The 19231-nt window shown below is 46.9% G+C and overlaps 1 protein-coding gene across 1 annotated transcript; it reads left to right on the top strand.

Moving 5' to 3' along the window:
• The first annotated feature begins 15167 nt into the window (after positions 1-15167).
• On the top strand, positions 15168-16583 carry LOC123402117 (verprolin-like). The gene has a single exon (XM_045095998.1). It carries the CDS (start codon positions 15598-15600, stop codon positions 16234-16236), a length of 639 nt encoding a protein of 212 aa, XP_044951933.1. The 5' UTR covers positions 15168-15597; the 3' UTR covers positions 16237-16583.
• Positions 16584-19231: the final 2648 nt, after the last annotated feature.

Below are 19231 nucleotides of genomic sequence, written 5' to 3'. Positions count from 1 at the left end.
TGGCACTGAGGTTCAAACGATAAGATCTTCGTAGAATATGTAGGATCCAATATGGGCATCCAGCTCCCGCTATTGGATATTGGCCGAGGAATCTCTCGGGTCATGTCTACATAGTTCTCGAACCCGCAGGGTCTGCACACTTAAGGTTCGACGTTGTTTTATGCGTATTTGAGTTATATGGTTGGTTACCGAATGTTGTTCGGAGTCCCGGATGAGATCGCGGACGTCACGAGGGTTTCTGGAATGGTCCGGAAACGAAGATTGATATATAGGATGACCTCATTTGATTACCGGAAGGTTTTCGGAGTTACCGGGAATGTACCGGGAATGATGAATGGGTTCCGGGAGTTCACCGGGGGGGCAACCCACCCCGGGGAAGCCCATAGGCTTTGGGGAGACACACCAGCCCTTAGTGGGCTGGTGGGACAGCCCCAAAGGGGCCTATGCGCCAAGAGAAAGAAAATCAAAGGAAAAGAAAAAAAGGGAAGAAGTGGGAAGGGAGGGGGACTCCTCCCACCAAACCAAGTCCAACTCGGTTTGGGGGGGGAGTCCTCCCCCCCTTGGCTCGGCCGACCCCTTGGGAGTCCCTTGGACCCCAAGGCAAGGTCCCCCTCCCTCCTCCTATATATATGGGGCTTTTAGGGCAGATTTGAGACGACTTTCTCACGGCTGCCCGACCACATACCTCCATAGTTTTTCCTCTAGATCGCGTTTCTGCGGAGCTCGGGCGGAGCCCTACTGAGACGAGATCATCACCAACCTCCGGAGCGCCGTCACGCTGTCGGAGAACTCTTCTACCTCTCCGTCTCTCTTGCTGGATCAAGAAGGCCGAGATCATCGTCGAGCTGTACGTGTGCTGAACGCGGAGGTGCCGTCCGTTCGGTACTAGATCGTGGGACTGATCGCGGGATTGTTCGCAGGGCGGATCGAGGGACGTGAGGACGTTCCACTACATCAACCGCGTTCTCTAACGCTTCTGCTGTATGATCTACAAGGGTACGTAGATCACTCATCCCCTCTCGTAGATGGACATCACCATGATAGGTCTTCGTGCGCGTAGGAAAATTTTTGTTTCCCATGCGACGCTCCCCAACAGTGGTATCAGAGCTAGGTTCATGCGTAGATGTCTTCTTGAGTAGAACACAAAAGGTTTTGTGGGCGGTGATGTGCGTTTTTCTGCCCTCCTTAGTCTTTTCTTGATTCCGCGGTATTGTTGGATTGAAGCGGCTTGGACCGACATTACTCGTACGCTTACGAGAGACTGGTTTCATCGTTACGAGTAACCCCCTTTGCTCAAAGATGACTGGCAAGTGACGGTTTCTCCAACTTTAGTTGAATCGGATTTGACCGAGGAGGTCCTTGGATGAGGTTAAATAGCAACTCATATATCTTCGTTGTGGTGTTTACGTAAGTAAGATGCGATCCTACTAGATACCCTTGGTCACCACGTAAAACATGCAACAACAAAATTAGAGGACGTCTAACTTGTTTTTGCAGGGTATGATTGTGATGTGATATGGCCAATGATGTGATGTGATATATTGGATGTATGAGATGATCATGTTGTAATAGAAATATCGACTTGCACGTCGATGGTACGGCAACCGGCAGGAGCCATAGGGTTGTCTTTATACTAACATATGTGCTTGCAGATGCGTTTACTATTTTGCTAGGATGTAGCTTTAGTAGTAATAGCATAAGTAGCACGACAACCACGATGGCAACACATTGATGGATGATCATGGTGTGGCGCCGGTGACAAGAAGATCGTACCGGTGCTTTGGTGATGGAGATCAAGAAGCACGAGATGATGGCCATATCATGTCACTTATGAATTGCATGTGATGTTAATCCTTTTATGCACCTTATTTTGCTTAGAACGACGGTAGCATTATGAGGTGATCTCTCACTAAAATTTCAAGACGAAATTGTGTTCTCCCCAACTGTGCACCGTTGCTACAGTTCGTCGTTTCGAGACACCACGTGATGATCGGGTGTGATAGACTCAACGTTCACATACAACGGGTGCAAAACAGTTGCGCACGCGGAACACTCGGGTTAAGCTTGACGAGCCTAGCATGTGCAGACATGGCCTCGGAACACATGAGACCGAAAGGTCGATCATGAATCATATAGTTGATATGATTAGCATAGGGATGCTTACCACTGAAACTATACTCAACTCACGTGATGATCGGACTTGGGATAGTGTAAGTGGATCATGAACCACTCAAATGACTAGAGAGATGTACTTTTTGAGTGGGAGTTTAGCATATAATTTGATTAAGTTGAACTCTAATTATCTTGAACATAGTCTAAGTCCACTTTGAATATATTTGTGTTGTAGATCATGGCTCACGCAAGTGTCATCCTGAATTTTAATACGTTCCTAGAGAAAGCTAAGTTGAAAGATGATGGAAGCAACTTTGTAGACTGGGCTCGTAATCTTAAGCTAATCTTACAAGCTGGAAAGAAGGATTATGTCCTTAATGCTGCGCTAGGAGATGAACCACCCGCTACGACTGATCAGGATGTTAAGAACGCTTGGTTAGCACGTAAGGAGGACTACTCAATAGTTCAATGTGCAGTCTTGTATGGCTTAGAACCGGGACTTCAACGTCGCTTTGAGCGTCATGGAGCATTTGAGATGTTCCAGGAGTTGAAGTTTATCTTTCAGAAGAACGCCCGGATCGAGAGGTATGAGACCTCCGATAAATTCTATGCTTGCAAGATGGAGGAAAACTCGTCTGTCAGTGAACATGTGCTCAAAATGTCTGGGTACTCAAACCGTCTAGCTGAACTGGGGATTGAACTCCCACAAGAAGCTATCACTGACAGAATCCTTCAATCACTGCCGCCAAGCTATAAAGGCTTTGTGTTGAACTACAACATGCAAGGGATGAACAAGTCTCCCGGCGAGTTGTTTGCGATGCTGAAAGTCGCAGAGTCTGAACTCCGTAAAGAGCATCAAGTGTTGATGGTGAGCAAGACCACTGGTTTCAAGAGAAACGGCAAAGGCAAGAAGGGCAATTCAAAGAAGAGCGGCAAGCCTGTTGCCAATCCGCCGAAGAAACCCAAGGCTGGACCTAAGCCTGAAACAGAGTGCTTCTATTGCAAGGGTATGGGTCACTGGAAGCGCAATTGCCCCAAGTATCTGGCAGATAAGAAGGCGGGCAAAGAAAAATCAGGTATATTTGATATACATGTTATTGATGTGTACTTGACCGGCTCTCGTAGTAGTGCCTGGGTATTCGATACCGGTTCTGTTGCTCACATTTGCAACTCGAAGCAGGAACTGCGGAATAGACGAAGGCTGGCGAAAGACGAAGTGACGATGCGCGTAGGAAACGGTTCCAAGGTTGATGCAATCGCCGTCGGCACAGTGTCACTTCAACTACCATCGGGATTAGTGATGAACTTAAATCATTGTTATTTAGTGCCTGCGTTGAGCATGAACATTATATCTGGATCTTGTTTATTGCGAGACGGTTACTCTTTTAAGTCTGAGAATAATGGTTGTTCTATTTCTATGAGTAACATCTTTTATGGTCATGCACCGAATGTGAGAGGATTGTTCATATTGAATCTCGATAGCGATACGCATATACATAACATTGAGACCAAAAGAGTTAGAGTAAACAATGATAGCGCCATATTTTTGTGGCACTGCCGCTTGGGTCATATTGGTGTAAAGCGCATGAAGAAACTCCATGCTGATGGACTTTTGGAGTCACTTGACTTTGATTCACTTGACACGTGCGAACCATGCCTCATGGGCAAGATGACTAAGACTCCGTTCTCCGGAACGATGGAGCGTGCAAGTGACTTGTTGGAAATCATACATACCGATGTGTGTGGTCCAATGAGCGTGGAGGCACGCGGCGGATATCGTTATTTTCTCACCTTCACTGACGATTTAAGTAGATATGGTTATGTCTACTTGATGAAGCACAAGTCTGAAACATTTGAAAAGTTCAAGCAATTTCAGAGTGAAGTTGAAAATCATCGTAACAAGAAGATCAAGTTCCTGCGGTCTGATCGTGGGGGTGAATATCTGAGTTTCGAGTTTGGTACTCACTTAAGACAATGTGGAATTGTTTCGCAGTTAACACCGCCTGGAACACCACAGCGTAATGGTGTGTCCGAACGTCGTAATCGTACTTTGTTAGAGATGGTGCGATCTATGATGTCTCTTACTGATTTGCCGTTATCATTTTGGGGTTATGCATTAGAAACAGTTGCATTCACTTTAAATAGGGCACCATCGAAATCCGTTGAGACGACACCATACGAACTGTGGTATGGCAAAAGGCCAAAGTTGTCGTTTCTTAAAGTTTGGGAATGTGATGCTTATGTCAAAAAGCTTCAGCCTGAAAAGCTGGAACCCAAAGCGGAAAAGTGCGTCTTCATAGGTTACCCAAAAGAGACAGTTGGGTACACCTTCTATCTCAGATCCGAGGGCAAAGTGTTTGTTGCTAAGAACAGAACTTTTCTCGAGAAGGAGTTTCTCTCGAGAGAATTGAGTGGGAGGCAGATAGAACTTGACGAGGTTGTCGAACCTCTCATCCCTCTGGATGGTGGCGCAGGGCAAGGGGAGACCTCTGTCGTTGCGACGCCGGTTGAGGAGGAAGTTAATGATGATGATCATGAAACTCCAGTTCAAGTTTCTGTTGAACCACGCAGGTCGACGAGATCACGCGCTGCTCCAGAGTGGTACGGTAATCCCGTCTTATCAATCATGTTGTTAGACAACAATGAACCTGCAAATTATGAAGAAGCAATGGTGGGCCCAGATTCCAACAAATGGCTAGAAGCCATGAAATCCGAGATAGGATCCATGTATGAGAACAAAGTGTGGACTTTGGAGATACTACCTGAGGGCCTCAAGGCTATTCAGAACAAATGGATCTTTAAGAAGAAGACGGACGCTGACGGTAATGTGACCGTTTATAAAGCTCGACTTGTGGCAAAGGGTTTTTCACAAGTTCCAGGAGTTGACTACGATGAGACTTTCTCACCCGTAGCGATGCTTAAGTCCGTCAAAATCATGTTAGCAATAGCTGCATTTTTCGATTATGAAATCTGGCAGATGGATGTCAAAACGGCGTTCCTTAACGGTTTCCTTAAGGAAGAGTTGTATATGATGCAACCCGAAGGTTTTGTCGATCCTAAAAATGCTGACAAGGTGTGCAAGCTCCAGCGATCCATTTATGGACTGGTGCAAGCATCTCGGAGTTGGAACAAACGCTTTGATGAGGTGATCAAAGCATTTGGGTTTATACAAGTGGTTGGAGAATCTTGTATTTACAAGAAAGTGAGTGGGAGCTCTGTGGCGTTTCTAATATTATATGTGGATGACATATTACTGATTGGAAACAACGTAGAGCTTTTGGAGAGCATAAAAGGTTACTTGAATAAAAGTTTCTCTATGAAGGACCTAGGAGAAGCTGCTTACATACTAGGCATTAAGATCTATAGGGATAGATCAAAACGCTTGATAGGACTTTCACAAAGCACATACCTTGATAAAGTTTTGAAGAGGTTCAAAATGGAACAGTCCAAGAAAGGGTTCTTGCCAGTGTTACAAGGTACGAGATTGAGTAAGACTCAGTGCCCAGCAACTGATGAAGATAGAGAGCATATGCGTTCCGTCCCCTATGCTTCGGCCATAGGTTCTATCATGTATGCAATGCTGTGCACTAGACCGGATGTTAGCCTGGCCATAAGTATGGCAGGTAGGTTCCAGAGTAATCCAGGAGTGGATCACTGGACGGCGGTCAAGAATATCCTAAAGTACCTGAAAAGGACTAAGGAGATGTTTCTCGTGTATGGAGGTGACGAAGAGCTCGCCGTAAAAGGTTACGTCGATGCAAGCTTTGACACAGATCCGGACGACTCTAAGTCGCAAACCGGATACGTATTTATTCTTAATGGGGGTGCAGTAAGCTGGTGCAGTTCCAAGCAAAGCGTCGTAGCAGATTCTACATGTGAAGCAGAGTACATGGCTGCCTCGGAGGCGGCTAAGGAGGGTGTCTGGATGAAGCAGTTCATGACGGATCTTGGAGTGGTGCCAAGTGCACTGGATCCAATAACCTTGTTCTGTGACAACACTGGTGCCATTGCCTTAATGAAGGAACCAAGGTTTCACAAGAAGACCAGACACATCAAACGACGCTTCAACCTCATCGGCGACTACGTCGAGGAGGAGGACGTAAATATATGCAAAGTGCACACGGATCTGAATGTAGCAGACCCACTGACTAAACCTCTTCCACGGCCAAAACATGATCGACACCAGAACTGTATGGGTGTTAGATTTATTACAATGTAATTCACATGGTGATGTGAGGGCTAGATTATTGACTCTAGTGCAAGTGGGAGACTGTTGGGATTATGCCCTAGAGGCAATAATAAATGTATAGTTATTATTATAATTCCTGTATCAAGATAATAGTTTATTATCCATGCTATAATTGTATTGAATGAAGACTCATTTACATGTTTTCTGCGTGTCAAGTATTTATTCCTATGACCATGAGATCATATAACTCACTGACACCGGAGGAATGCTTTGTGTGTATCAAACGTTGCAACGTAACTGGGTGACTATAAAGATGCTCTACAGGTATCTCCGAAGGTGTTAGTTGAGTTAGTATGGATCAAGACTGGGATTTGTCACTCCGTATGACGGAGAGGTATCTCGGGGCCCACTCGGTAATACAACATCACACACAAGCCTTGCAAGCAATGTAACTTAGTGTAAGTTGCAGGATCTTGTATTACGGAACGAGTAAAGAGACTTGCCGGTAAACGAGATTGAAATAGGTATACGGATACTAACGATCGAATCTCGGGCAAGTAACATACCGAAGGACAAAGGGAATGACATACGGGATTATACGAATCCTTGGCACTGAGGTTCAAACGATAAGATCTTCGTAGAATATGTAGGATCCAATATGGGCATCCAGGTCCCGCTATTGGATATTGGCCGAGGACTCTCTCGGGTCATGTCTACATAGTTCTCGAACCCGCACGGTCTGCACACTTAAGGTTCGACGTTGTTTTATGCGTATTTGAGTTATATGGTTGGTTACCGAATGTTGTTCGGAGTCCCGGATGAGATCACGGACGTCACGAGGGTTTCCGGAATGGTCCGGAAACGAAGATTGATATATAGGATGACCTCATTTGATTACCGGAAGGTTTTCGGAGTTACCGGGAATGTACCGGGAATGACGAATGGGTTCCGGGAGTTCACCGGGGGGGCAACCCACCCCGGGGAAGCCCATAGGCTTTGGGGAGACACACCAGCCCTTAGTGGGCTGGTGGTACAGCCCCAAAGGGGCCTATGCGCCAAGAGAAAGAAAATCAAAGGAAAAGAAAAAAAAGGGAAGAAGTGGGAAGGGAGGGGGACTCCTCCCACCAAACCAAGTCCAACTCGGTTTGGGGGGGGAGTCCTCCCCCCTTGGCTCGGCCGACCCCTTGGGAGTCCCTTGGACCCCAAGGCAAGGTCCCCCTCTCTCCTCCTATATATATGGGGCTTTTTAGGGCAGATTTGAGATGACTTTCTCACGGCTGCCCGACCACATACCTCCATAGTTTTTCCTCTAGATCGCGTTTCTGCGGAGCTCGGGCGGAGCCCTGCTGAGACGAGATCATCACCAACCTCCGGAGCGCCGTCACGCTGCCGGAGAACTCTTCTACCTCTCCGTCTCTCTTGCTGGATCAAGAAGGCCGAGATCATCGTCGAGTTGTACGTGTGCTGAACACGGAGGTGCCGTCCGTTCGGTACTAGATCGTGGGACTGATCGCGGGATTGTTCGCGGGGCGGATCGAGGGACGTGAGGACGTTCCACTACATCAACCGCGTTCTCTAACGCTTCTGCTGTACAATCTACAAGGGTACGTAGATCACTCATCCCCTCTCGTAGATGGACATCACCATGATAGGTCTTCGTGCGCGTAGGAAAATTTTTGTTTCCCATGCGACGTTCCCCAACAGGTGAAACTCGGCATGCGGTCGTGATTAGTTATAGCTAGGACGCCTGTCGAAATTCGTCGCGATCGGAGTTCGTCTGGTACCCGAACGGTCGACCGTAGCGGCACCGTATTCAGGCTACCGTCGGACGTCTGTCGGTGTTTTAAAATTCGTGCCGCGTCGCCTGTTCTCCCTCTCGTCTCCGGTTATCCCCTCTACACGGCCGCATAACCATTCCCGTGTTCGGAATCGTCCGAATCTGACCGCACGGTTGGATCCGGATCGAAATTTCGCTAAACCTAGCCCCCCATTTGTCTATATATAGTCCCCGTGTGTATTTTTTTTAGACAACCCCCTTCCACCTCGGGATCCGCGCCCGAAACCCTAGCCCCCTCTCTCTCTCGCCCCTGTCTCCCTCCTCCAGCCGCCGGCCCGCGGAGCCCGCGTTGGGCCTGCCCGAGCCCATCTGGGCCCGAGCTCCCCGCAGCTTCAGCCGCCGCCAGCCGGACCCCGAGCTCTCGTCCCCGTGCCCGTGCCCGTGCTGTGCCGCCAGCTCCTCGTCGCGGACGCGCCGCAGCAGCCGCGCCGCTGTCGCCCAACCGCCGTCGTAGCCGCTGGCAGCACCGCCCGCCGGTGCCCCGCAGGCCCCGAGGCGCCCTGCCTCTGCCCGCTGCGCAGCTGCCGGCCGCTGTGAGCAGGACGTCGCCGAGATCACCGCCGACGGCTAGATCCAGCCGGATCCGGCCCCTCCCGACCGCCTCTGCCTGTAGCCGGCGTCCTCCACCGGCTCCTGGTCGGCGCGCCATGCCCTCGTGGGCACGGCCAGAGGAGGACGACGAGGTCATGTGCCTCGCCCTCCGGTGGCACGTGGGCCGGCCTCCCACGCGGCCCCAGTTCGGCCCACCTCGTCCAGACCGACCCCAGGCCCACCTCGAGCCGGCCCAAGAGGCCTCCGCCCCAACCGTCGGCCTGTGGCCCGAGGTGAGCTATCCCTTGCGCGTGCGCTGTTTTGTTATGTAGCGTCTGCCACTTTCGGCCCGTGTAGGGTTTTTATAATTATGTGATTCAATTCTTTTCCAGAAAAATAGGCGTATTTTAAAATGTTCGTATCTTTATAACCGTAAGTCGGAACGAGGCGTATCTTATATGGGTTTGGGGTATTTTTGCGAGTAGAACCCAATTATAAGACTTGCATAATTATTTGAGGTCATTTAGCGTGTCGTATGCCTAGGTTTGCGTGCTGTCCTAATAGGTTTTGAACCGTATCTATTTTTCGTGCAAGTCCGGATTGCTCGAGTGCCGTATTAGAAATGCCTATGTTTTAGGAACTATTTTTTCGTGTATTTTAGAGCGGTCACTCGTATTTTTGCGTGTAGGACTTGCCGGTAGTTTATTTTCCCGTATATAGGTGATTATATCGCATTTATGTGTGGCATTATTTTGTGTTGCAAACCCCACATATTTATATGTTCCCGGGGTAGAAAAATCCGTTGGATTTTTCTGTGCAATTAGTTTTATCTTTTAAGGAAGTTAGTTCGTGCGATATTTTACCGTGTTGCCCTTTTGTTTAATTCGTAGGATTTATTCCGTGCCTCGTTTGAATTAGTTGTCAACTAGGGAGTTGTTCTTTGATGTTTTGTCTAGCCCCTGGTATTTTTAGTTGCAATAGAAATGCATGTTTAGGTGTGTTTTGATTGCCCTCAAGTTGCTAGAAATAGTGCTGTTTTAGAGGAGCTGAAATATTTCTAAGTCTGAAATCTGTTATATTTTGTTGCTGTCTTGTCTTGCTTACATCTTGTGATCTGTAGCTCTTTTGAGGTTGGTCCAATGGAGTTAGTTGTACCCTTTGTGTCTCCCTAGCATGCTGTAAAGTTTCATGCCATTTGGAGTCCTGTAGCTTAGGATTTTGCTGCTGTCAATATTGCTTCAGATCGAAAACTGCACTTTCATGAGGTGCAATTTTCACTAAGTCTGAAATAGTGAGTGTGATGCCATTTTGTGACTTCTTTCCCTAGTATTCCTTGCTGCCATGCTAGTGGTTGTTAGTTTTTCGTAGTAGTGCTTCTTGCCCTCTTCCGTGCCATGCCTTGCTTGAGCATATCGGAGTTGTGTAGCCGTAGTTGTGGGGCGTAGAAAATGCTATGTGGCTGATTTTGGCAGATTGTAGTCATTTCTTGTTTTGCTCGTAGTTTTTGAACCGTGGCTCCGATTTGATCGTGTGCTACATGAAAATTGCTTAGAATCTTGTGTAGTTTCATTTTATCTTGCTGGTTGTATGTTTTGAAGTGCTCGTAGCCATCGTTGCACACATATTGCATTCATGCCATCATATCTTGCGGTGCTTGTATCTTTTGATCCGTAGCTCCGTTGGAGATGTTCTCTACGTGTAGATTGCTTGCATTGACGCGTAGAATCACGTGAACCTATTTGTTTTTCTGTTTAACAACTAATTAAAAGCATTAGGCCAGATCTGGACAGAATCGTAAATTAACTTGTGAGGTCGTTTCGGAGGTGCTATAAGACATTTCCGACCTCATTTAAAATGCCTAGATAGATAGTTTAATTTTTGCTTCACCTCTTGCATGTTTAATCGCATTTAATATTGCCGTGTACCTAATCGGGATAGAACTAAATAAATAGACGTGGAGTATCGTCAATATGCAACTCGTTGCATATTGAACTTCACTTAATGTGTAGAGTTTGATTGTGTAATTGGTCATGCCGTGACTTGCATGTATTCAGCTGCTCATGCATCATATGTGTTGTGCATCGTGTGGTGAATATCCTGTGTTGATGCTTGTTTCCGGTTTCCCCGTCTCGATAGAGTTCCGCAAGCGTGTCGGATGTGAGGACCCGTTCAACTACGTTGGTTCGTCTGCTTCACGGAGGCATTCTTCTTCCAAGCGGGATCTCAGGCAAGATGACCATTTCCCCAGATACCATTACTATCATTGACATGCTAGTTTATCGCTTCTATCGTTTATGTCTCGTTGCCTACCACCTGTTAAATATCAGCCTCTCAACAATGCCATGATTACCTTCAACCTGTTCGACCTAGCAAACCACTGTTTGGCTATGATACTGCTTGCTTAATTCTGTTGATAGCGTTGCTAGTTGCAGGTGCAGTTGCTTCCATGTGAAAGCATGGGTTCTTTGTTATATCACCATATTGATGCTATTTAATTTAATGCACCTATATACTTGGTAAAAGGTGGAAGGCTCGGCCTTTCTAGCCTGGTGTTTTGTTCCACCTTTGCCCCCCTTAGTTTCCGGCTACCGGTGTTATGTTCCATAATTGAGCGCTCCTAACACGATCGGGGTTGTTATGGGGACCCCCTTGATAATTCGTTTTAGATTAAAGCTGGTCTGGCAAGGCCCAACATTGGTACTACATTTGCCTAATCACCTAATAAAATTGCATAGGGACTTCCCGGGCCCCGAGGATAATTTAATCAACCCCCGGGCCAGTGCTCCTCATGAGTGTTGGTCCAAAACAGAGCAGCTTATTAACGCTACCCGGGGCAACTCGGCGTTTGGCGTGGTAACCATCGCTCATCCGTCGTGTCCTGAGAACGAGGTACGCGACTCCTATCGGGATCGTCGACACGTCGGGCGGCCTTGCTGGATTAGTTTTACCTTTGACGAGATATCTTGTGCATCAGGATTCCGGTGATGCTTTGGGTAATCTCAGAGTTGAGGTTTTCCACTACGGAATCCGACGAGATCGTGAGCTTCGTGATTGAGGATTTCTATGCGGCTTGTGGTAATTTGTGATGGACTAGTTGGAGCACCCCTGCAGGGTTAAATCTTTCGGAAAGCCGTGCCCGCGGTTATGTGGCAACGTGGAAGCTTTGTTTAACACTGGTTCTAGATAACTTGAAGTTAACTTAATTAAAATATGCCAACTGTGTGCGTAACCGTGACTGTCTCTTTCGTGAGTTCCTTCTCCGATCGAGGACACGGTGGGGTTATGCCTGACGTAGGTAGGTGTTCAGGATCATTCATTTGATCATCAGTAGCCACGACCGATATGCGTAGATCTTCCCCCCTCTTATTCTTGTACTCGTAAGTTTAGCCACCAAATATATGCTTAGCCGCTGCTGCAGCCTCACCACTTAACCATGCCTCACCCATTAAGCTTTGCTAGTCTTAATACCTTTGGAAATGAGATTGCTGAGTCCCCTGTGGCTCACAGATTACTACAACACCAGTTGCAGGTACAGGTAAAGGTTACTTGACGCGAGCGCGTTGATTGTTCATTTGGAGTTGCTTCTTCTTCTTCTTCTTCTTCATCGATCTAGGATGGGTTCCAGGCCGGCAGCCTGGGATAGCAAGGATGGACGTCGTTCTTCTTTTGTCGTTTGTTTTCGTCCGTAGTCGGACCCTGCTCTTACACTTGATGTTTATGTAATGTACTGGTGTGACTCTGATGTAGCTTGTGGCGAGTGTAAGCCAACTCTTTATATATCTCTTCTTTTTAGTACATGTACTTGTTACGATATCCATTCTTGCGACACGACGAGATGCGCTTCTATCCCTGACGAGGCCCTCGTGCCAAATTGAGGATAGGGTCGCATCTGGGCGTGACAAATCTTCTGTCACTGTAGCCACCCACTTTAAGTGAATCATGAACATATTGCAAACCCTCCAGTGTGAATCCTTCATGTGTGCGCCTCACAAAAGGCACCTAAGGACAACACCATTGGAAACACACAATCCATATCAATAACACCATATCACAATTAACCGGTAGGACAAAATAAATCTACTCAAACATCATAGGATAGCCACACATCATTGGGTAATAATATATAACATTAAGCACCATGTTTAAATAGAGATTACAGCGGGGAGAAGAAGTTTTACACCACTACAAAGAGGGGGAGAGAGTTGATGCTGACGGCGATGAAGTTGTTGGTCTAGATCGTCATCACGATGGTTGCCCCGGCGGCGCTCCAATGCCACCAGGAGAGAGGGGGGAGAGCCATCCTCCTTATTATTCCTTGTACTCCTCCCTAGGTGGGAGGAGGGTTTCCCCTCTGGTCCATGGCCGCCATGGCTCCTAGAGGGCAGCAACCCCTCCGAGATTAGATCTCTCTTTGTGTGTTTCGCTTCTGTTTTCACTACTGTTTTTTGGCGCTTCACCGTTTCTTAAATATCCAGAGATCCGTAACTTCGATCAGACTAAAATTTTGAGGGATTTTTATCGCGAAAAATATCTTTCTTGCGGCGGAAGGAGAGCCTCGACCGACTTAAGGACTGGCCACAAGCCATGAGGGCGTGCCTCCCCTCCCAGGTCGCGCCCTGTTTCCTTTTGGGGCCCTCGGGCATCGTCTTGTGTTGATTCTGACTTCCTAAATTCACATATATTCCAAAAAAAATCTCCGTAAATTTTTACCGCGTTTGGACTTCGTTTGATATGAAATTTCTACGAAACAAAAAACACACAAAAAACAGGAACTGACACTCGGCAGTGGTAAGTAAATTAGTCCCAAAAATAATATAAAATGTTGCCAAAAGTATATGAAAGTTGTAAAATATTAGCATGCAGCAATCAAAAATTATAGATACAACGAAAACGTATCAATCAACGAGAAGACCAAATCAACAGAATAGAAGATGATGTTCTATATGAGCTCCTCCGCTCGCATGACTGGTCGTATGAGGTAAGTGCAGACACAACTTTGTCTTTAGTGTGAATGGCGTTGTTCCACACGAACGGGTGCGCTTGTATGAATGATCATATGAAATCCTGACGGCCATAAGGAGCATGAGGCAAAAGGTATTTCACCCCCAACTCATCTCTTTCTTCTTCCAAACCCTACCACAACTTTGCTTGATGTCCCTACTCGTTTCCTTTTAGTTCAAACCCTTATGCGTGATTGATCTAAGATATGTTTCTCCTCTAATCATCAATTTATTTCTCACAAATCCATATTCTATGTGCCAAGCATTTCCATGTCTAGGGTATGCATTCTTTTGGTCCAATTTTTATATTTTGGCTTGGATTCATTGATTTTCTTAGAGGAGTATGATGTTGTAGTTGTTGTAGGATCACTATTATATCATTATACTGAAACTGAAAATTTATTTTGTAAAGATATTTACGAGGAAGTCCACACGTGTTGCTCACGGCGATGCATTTAGCTCATTCGTGGATGCCGTACAAAGGCAACAAGTTTTTACGCAGGGATTGTCTTCACCAACCGCGAGGCCATGAAGAAGTACAAGAAGCTTCAAGAAAGATGAAGGCCACAAAGTGGGCTTGTGAGTCCACAATATTCATGTTGGGCATCGGTAACGATTGCAATTTATTACTCTCTTCGTCCGAAAGTACTTGTTGTAAAAATTAATTAAAATGGATGTATCTAGAACTAAAATACATCTAGATACATCCATTCTTCCGACAAGTATTTCCGGACGGAGGGAGTATGTGATAATACCGAGTTGCATAATTTTCGTTTATCAACGCTGGATAAATCTCTCCTCGAGTCCACCCTCCAGATCACCGGCACAGTTGTGCCACCCTATATCGAATACTTGAGGAAAATACCACGACTTAGTACAAGGCGTGGATGATTAGGGTGAAGTGAAAGGTTGGGCCGGGACACGAGGAACGTTGGTGCTCAGGAGCCAACGTGAATTCCCGTAATCCAGCTCCGTCGCTACGGAACTGCAACGCAAGAATGCAGAAGAACTTCTCAGTGAATCAAAAACAGAAACGTAGACGGGCGAGCGTGGTGCACTGGACGGTCGGATGGAGCTCAGCGTAACCACGATGCCCATCCAACGGCGGGGACTGAATTGGCGGTTTGGTCGGCTCCCCCGCACATGCTCCTTGCCCGCCAGATTCCCGCCACCGCTGGAAATCCCTAACCCACACACCAAATCGACCGTGCGTTGCCGCCAGCCCATCTCATTTCCATGTGGAGCCATGGAGAAACGCTGGCCCACAGTCAGCGGGCATTCGTGACATGATTTCCCATTATTGTCCACATGGGCAGGTGTGACGGGTGGTCTGGTCGGAAGCAGCCATGCCGTACTTGGTCGGTGGCTTTATTCTACAAAATCACGCAAGTTGATTGGATCTGTCGTAGTTTACACACCCCACTTTGTTATTGCTACCATGCCGCCGTGGTAGGCAATAAGCAAATATCAGCCGTGCATTATAAAGATCAACATGTGCATGGCACTTGCCATTAACAAACGCTGGATGCAGATCGAGAGGAACGACTTGCAGGTTGCAACTTGCAGGTCAACCGTCCATCGCTCTCTATAAAAGGCGGCACGGCGATGCCTCCGAGCCATCGCCCGGAGGTGATCGGACTCTACGTCTCTCTGCTCTAGAGAGTGGCTGTGCCCTCTCTTTCTTTTTCGATCCCCAACTGTCTATCTCTACGTAGTTCTTTTGCATCTTGGCTTGTCTGTTTCGCTTCCTCCGTCTTTCTGTTAGATCCCTTGATCATCTTTTTCGTTTCCTCCGTTGAACATCCTTAGCTTGCACGATCGGTCTTTTTATGATCAACTTGCTGGAGAACTTCTGCATGCTGTTTTAGCAGAATTTCCTTCTTGCTTAATCTTGTCTGGCCGTGCATACACCCTCTCCTAGATTGGATATGGATGATGTTCTCCTCCACCGATCAGCAGGCGGCCACAACTTCCGCCGGAGGTCTGTCGGCGGAGGTGGCCGGAGGCTCGCCCCCATGAGCTCGCCAGCGTTGCCTCCGAGCGCCTACGGTTTCTTCCCTTATCCCGCGGCTCCTCCGGGCCCGTTTCTATACCCGCCGTATAACTTGTACTCTTGTGGCTCTCTCCCTCCCCTGCCGTTCAACCACCCCGGTCTGCCACCGCGCCCGCCGGCGACTGCGGCCAAGCACGCCACGTTCCCTTACCAGTCGTCGCCTATGCCTCCTCGTCCGGCCGCTGTCACCAAGGTCAAACAGACCGCGGCGACCGGGATGAGCGTGTCGGCGCCGAGGAAGATGCTCGAGGGCAAGAGCAAGAAGCCGAGGACACCGAGGTCCACAGAGGAGCCTCCGAGGGCGCAGCGGAGGAAGCCGCTGCAGAGGGCGGCGCCGCTGCCTGCGACGTCGGCGGTCACGGAGGCGCTGGACGACCTGGAGCGCGAGGTGACACGGGGCTTCGTGGAGGACCTGCTCCACGCGCTCGCACCGCCGCCCAGCAGCCTACCCCTGCCCACCTTCTCCCTCGTCAGGGCGGCCGCCACCAAGGTCCCAGCGCCATGCACGGTGTAGCTGGCCCTGGACACCTTCACCGTACCGACGTCGAGTCGACGACTGCCTCTGCCGGCCGGGCGCCTACTTCGCGTCGCCTCAGCCGGGTTCATTTTTATCTTATTTTATTTTATGTTTCTTTCTCCAAGTTTTTTTCTTTGGATGGAAGAAACGCTACCATAAAAGGGATCGATCCAGTTTTAATTTTCGTTCCTTTTTTTTTCATTTTCTCCTGGGAGTTGTGAGGAAAATGTAAACCTGAACAAAAGTCTAGGTTTGCATAGTATTGGTAGTTGAACTCTTGATGTATGAGGCATGCTTTTAATTGCCATGATATATGAAGATCAACATGCAGTTATTTTCTTTAACCTGGGCCAAGGTCAATTGCCATGATATATGAAGATCAACATGCAGTTATTTTCTTTAACCTGGGCCAAGGTCAATTGCCATGATATATGAATATCTTCACACAAGCAAAAAACGGGTTGTATATTTATAAGTTGTTCCAATTTTGTTTACAATCTCACTCGCCATTCTAAGCGTGTGGACTAATATCATCAGCATGCTTGTTGGAATTAACCACTACCACTACGTGTGGCCTGTCCCGCTCTGACTTGGGTAAACATCGGAGTGCTCTAGCCAACTGACCTAACCGCCTGTCCCAGAAACCCTAGACAGTAGCACATATAGCTCCACCCGCTCCTCTTAGACAAGTCCATGCATCCCCTCCTCTGCATGTCGCTCCGACTGCGGGAGAGGGTGGGGATCTCCCGGATCTATGTTGCAGCTTTGTAATTAGATTTGTTAAGATTGCAGTTTGGTTCCCCAACGACCAAGATGGTACGAATGCTGGTTTTGAATCTGATTGGAGCTCTAGTGGTAGGATTTGAATTTGATTGGAGCTCTGATGGTAGGATCATAAATTAAGGAATTTAAAGTAACAGAACCGTAGAAATGTATATTCTACTAGCCAAAATCATAGAATTAGTGGAGTTAGTATGGATTGTAAAGTTGTACAATAGAATCGCAATACTGACTACCTTGCCAACGACGGCATTGTGGTGGCAATGACGGTGTTGTGCGGTTCAAGAATAATGTTTCCCGGACTTCTGGTCCACCTCGTAGACAGCATAGAGGACGGTTTGCGTCGCTTGGTTGGTGCTCTTCTAGAGTGGTGGATCGATGTGTCTCATGTTATTTAGATGGTCTTCGAAGGCGTCTTTCCAAAAAGAGGAGAATGTGTTGATTCAAGGCTTGATCCTCTTGCTCATTCTCAGCTGGGGCGATGTTCTATCGGCTATGGTGTTGTCGAGCAGCTTGGTTAGGTCTCTCTGAATTTGTTGGCCGGATATGGGATGGTTGTCCAACTATGTTCATCATCTTCTTATCAGGGATGACAACCTATTTTTTAGTTTGTTGTTGTTGATGAAATGATCGAAATGGACCTACAAGGGTGAATAAGTCTTTTACAATATTTAGTCCTTTTCCTCAACAACTTAGGCTTTGTGGATAACAAGCTCGACCTAAATGTAACTACGATGAGCACAATCTATATGAAGATGTGAAGGTCAATGGACCAAAGTAAAGCACAAGTGACAAAGCTCGGGTATAGAAATAACCAAGGCACGTGGAGATGAAAATGTATCTTGATGTTCACTTCCTTGAAGGGAAGCTAGTCGCCGTTGGAGAGGTGAAGGGCCACAATTTTTTCTCGATGCCACCAAGGCTCACCTTCTTCTCCTTGAGTCTTCACCGGAAAGGCGAAACTCGATCACTCGTGGTACACCTTAAGGTGACCTTCAAACATCTACAAACTCTTAGGGAATCCACAATTTTGGATCCTGGCCGATGACTCACACTACATAGGAGTTTCCAACCTCCAAGGATAACAAGAATGATTGGGAAAGCTTCGAACTTACTCAACTCAAGAAAGTGTTTGGTCAAGAAAAGAGAGAAGCTTCGATCTCGGGTAGGTTATCTCCTCTCTCAAATCCCTCACCAATATTTCTAAGGAAATCAAAGGATTGGGGCTTGGAGAGAGTGGGGATTATTCTCAGACCTGAAACAGTTTAGATTGAAGTGGTCAACCCTGCCCCGATGGGTAGGGTGTCTTTTATAGGTGGAAATATAACTAGCCATTTAGGTCTTAAGTTATAGATCCAAACAATCTAGCAAAATTGTTCTTGCCCGAGGTCGATGGAAATTAGAGAACATTCCAGATGGTCCGATGGGGTATCAGCCCAGGACTAAGGCCCTAATCTGCATCACTCGACACAAACACTCAAACTGTCCGGACAATCAAGCTTGGAGTATGCTCATCTGTGTGCTGTTATACTCGTGCGGGAGTCGTTGAGTTTTCCCAAAGAGGAAGGATAATGTAGATAGTAGCAAAGGTTTCCCTCACTGAAGAACCAATGTTTAATCAGACTAGTAGGAACCAACAAATTGTCAAGATAAGGAGCACCTACACACATACAAGATAAAATATTCGCATCCAACGTGGCAAGGAGGTTGTGAAGCCCCTTGTCTTGCTAGTTACAAGGTTAAAATAAAATAGATAGATAGGTAGATAGATAATGGTACGAAAAATAGTAAGGGCAAATAATAAGGAAGCAATTTTATAGAAGTTTGTATTGATGGAAGAATAGATCTGGGGGGGGTGTCTGAGGTAACTCTCTTGAAAGAAGGAAAATAACATGGTGAAAAATTATAGTTGTTCAATTGAGAAGAATAGCAATCTTTATAACTATGGTCATTCATGGCATAATCATAATCTCATATAGGCATTACGTCTGTGACAAGTAAACCATTAATTGAACTACATCTACTACTATTACTCCATCGCAAGACAACTATCCAACATGCATTTCAAAGCACTAATTTTACAAGAAATGGAGTAAAGCCATAAGCAGATGAGATGATGTAGAGAGAGAAATATAGCAATAAGATCAAACCCCTTCGTTTTATCATTAGTGGCTACAATACAAATATGTGTCTTGTCCCCATTCTGTCACAG

This window comes from Hordeum vulgare, chromosome 6H, assembly GCF_904849725.1.
Source record: "Hordeum vulgare subsp. vulgare chromosome 6H, MorexV3_pseudomolecules_assembly, whole genome shotgun sequence".
NCBI classification, from domain to species: Eukaryota; Viridiplantae; Streptophyta; class Magnoliopsida; order Poales; family Poaceae; genus Hordeum; species Hordeum vulgare.
Note: the sequence above shows the minus strand (reverse complement) of the source record. Positions and strands in the feature narration are given on the sequence as shown.

Bases quoted from the DNA above. Each gene is read 5' to 3' on its own strand.
- LOC123402117 (XM_045095998.1), top strand. From the start codon at position 15,598: ATGGATGATGTTCTCCTCCACCGATCAGCAGGCGGCCACAACTTCCGC.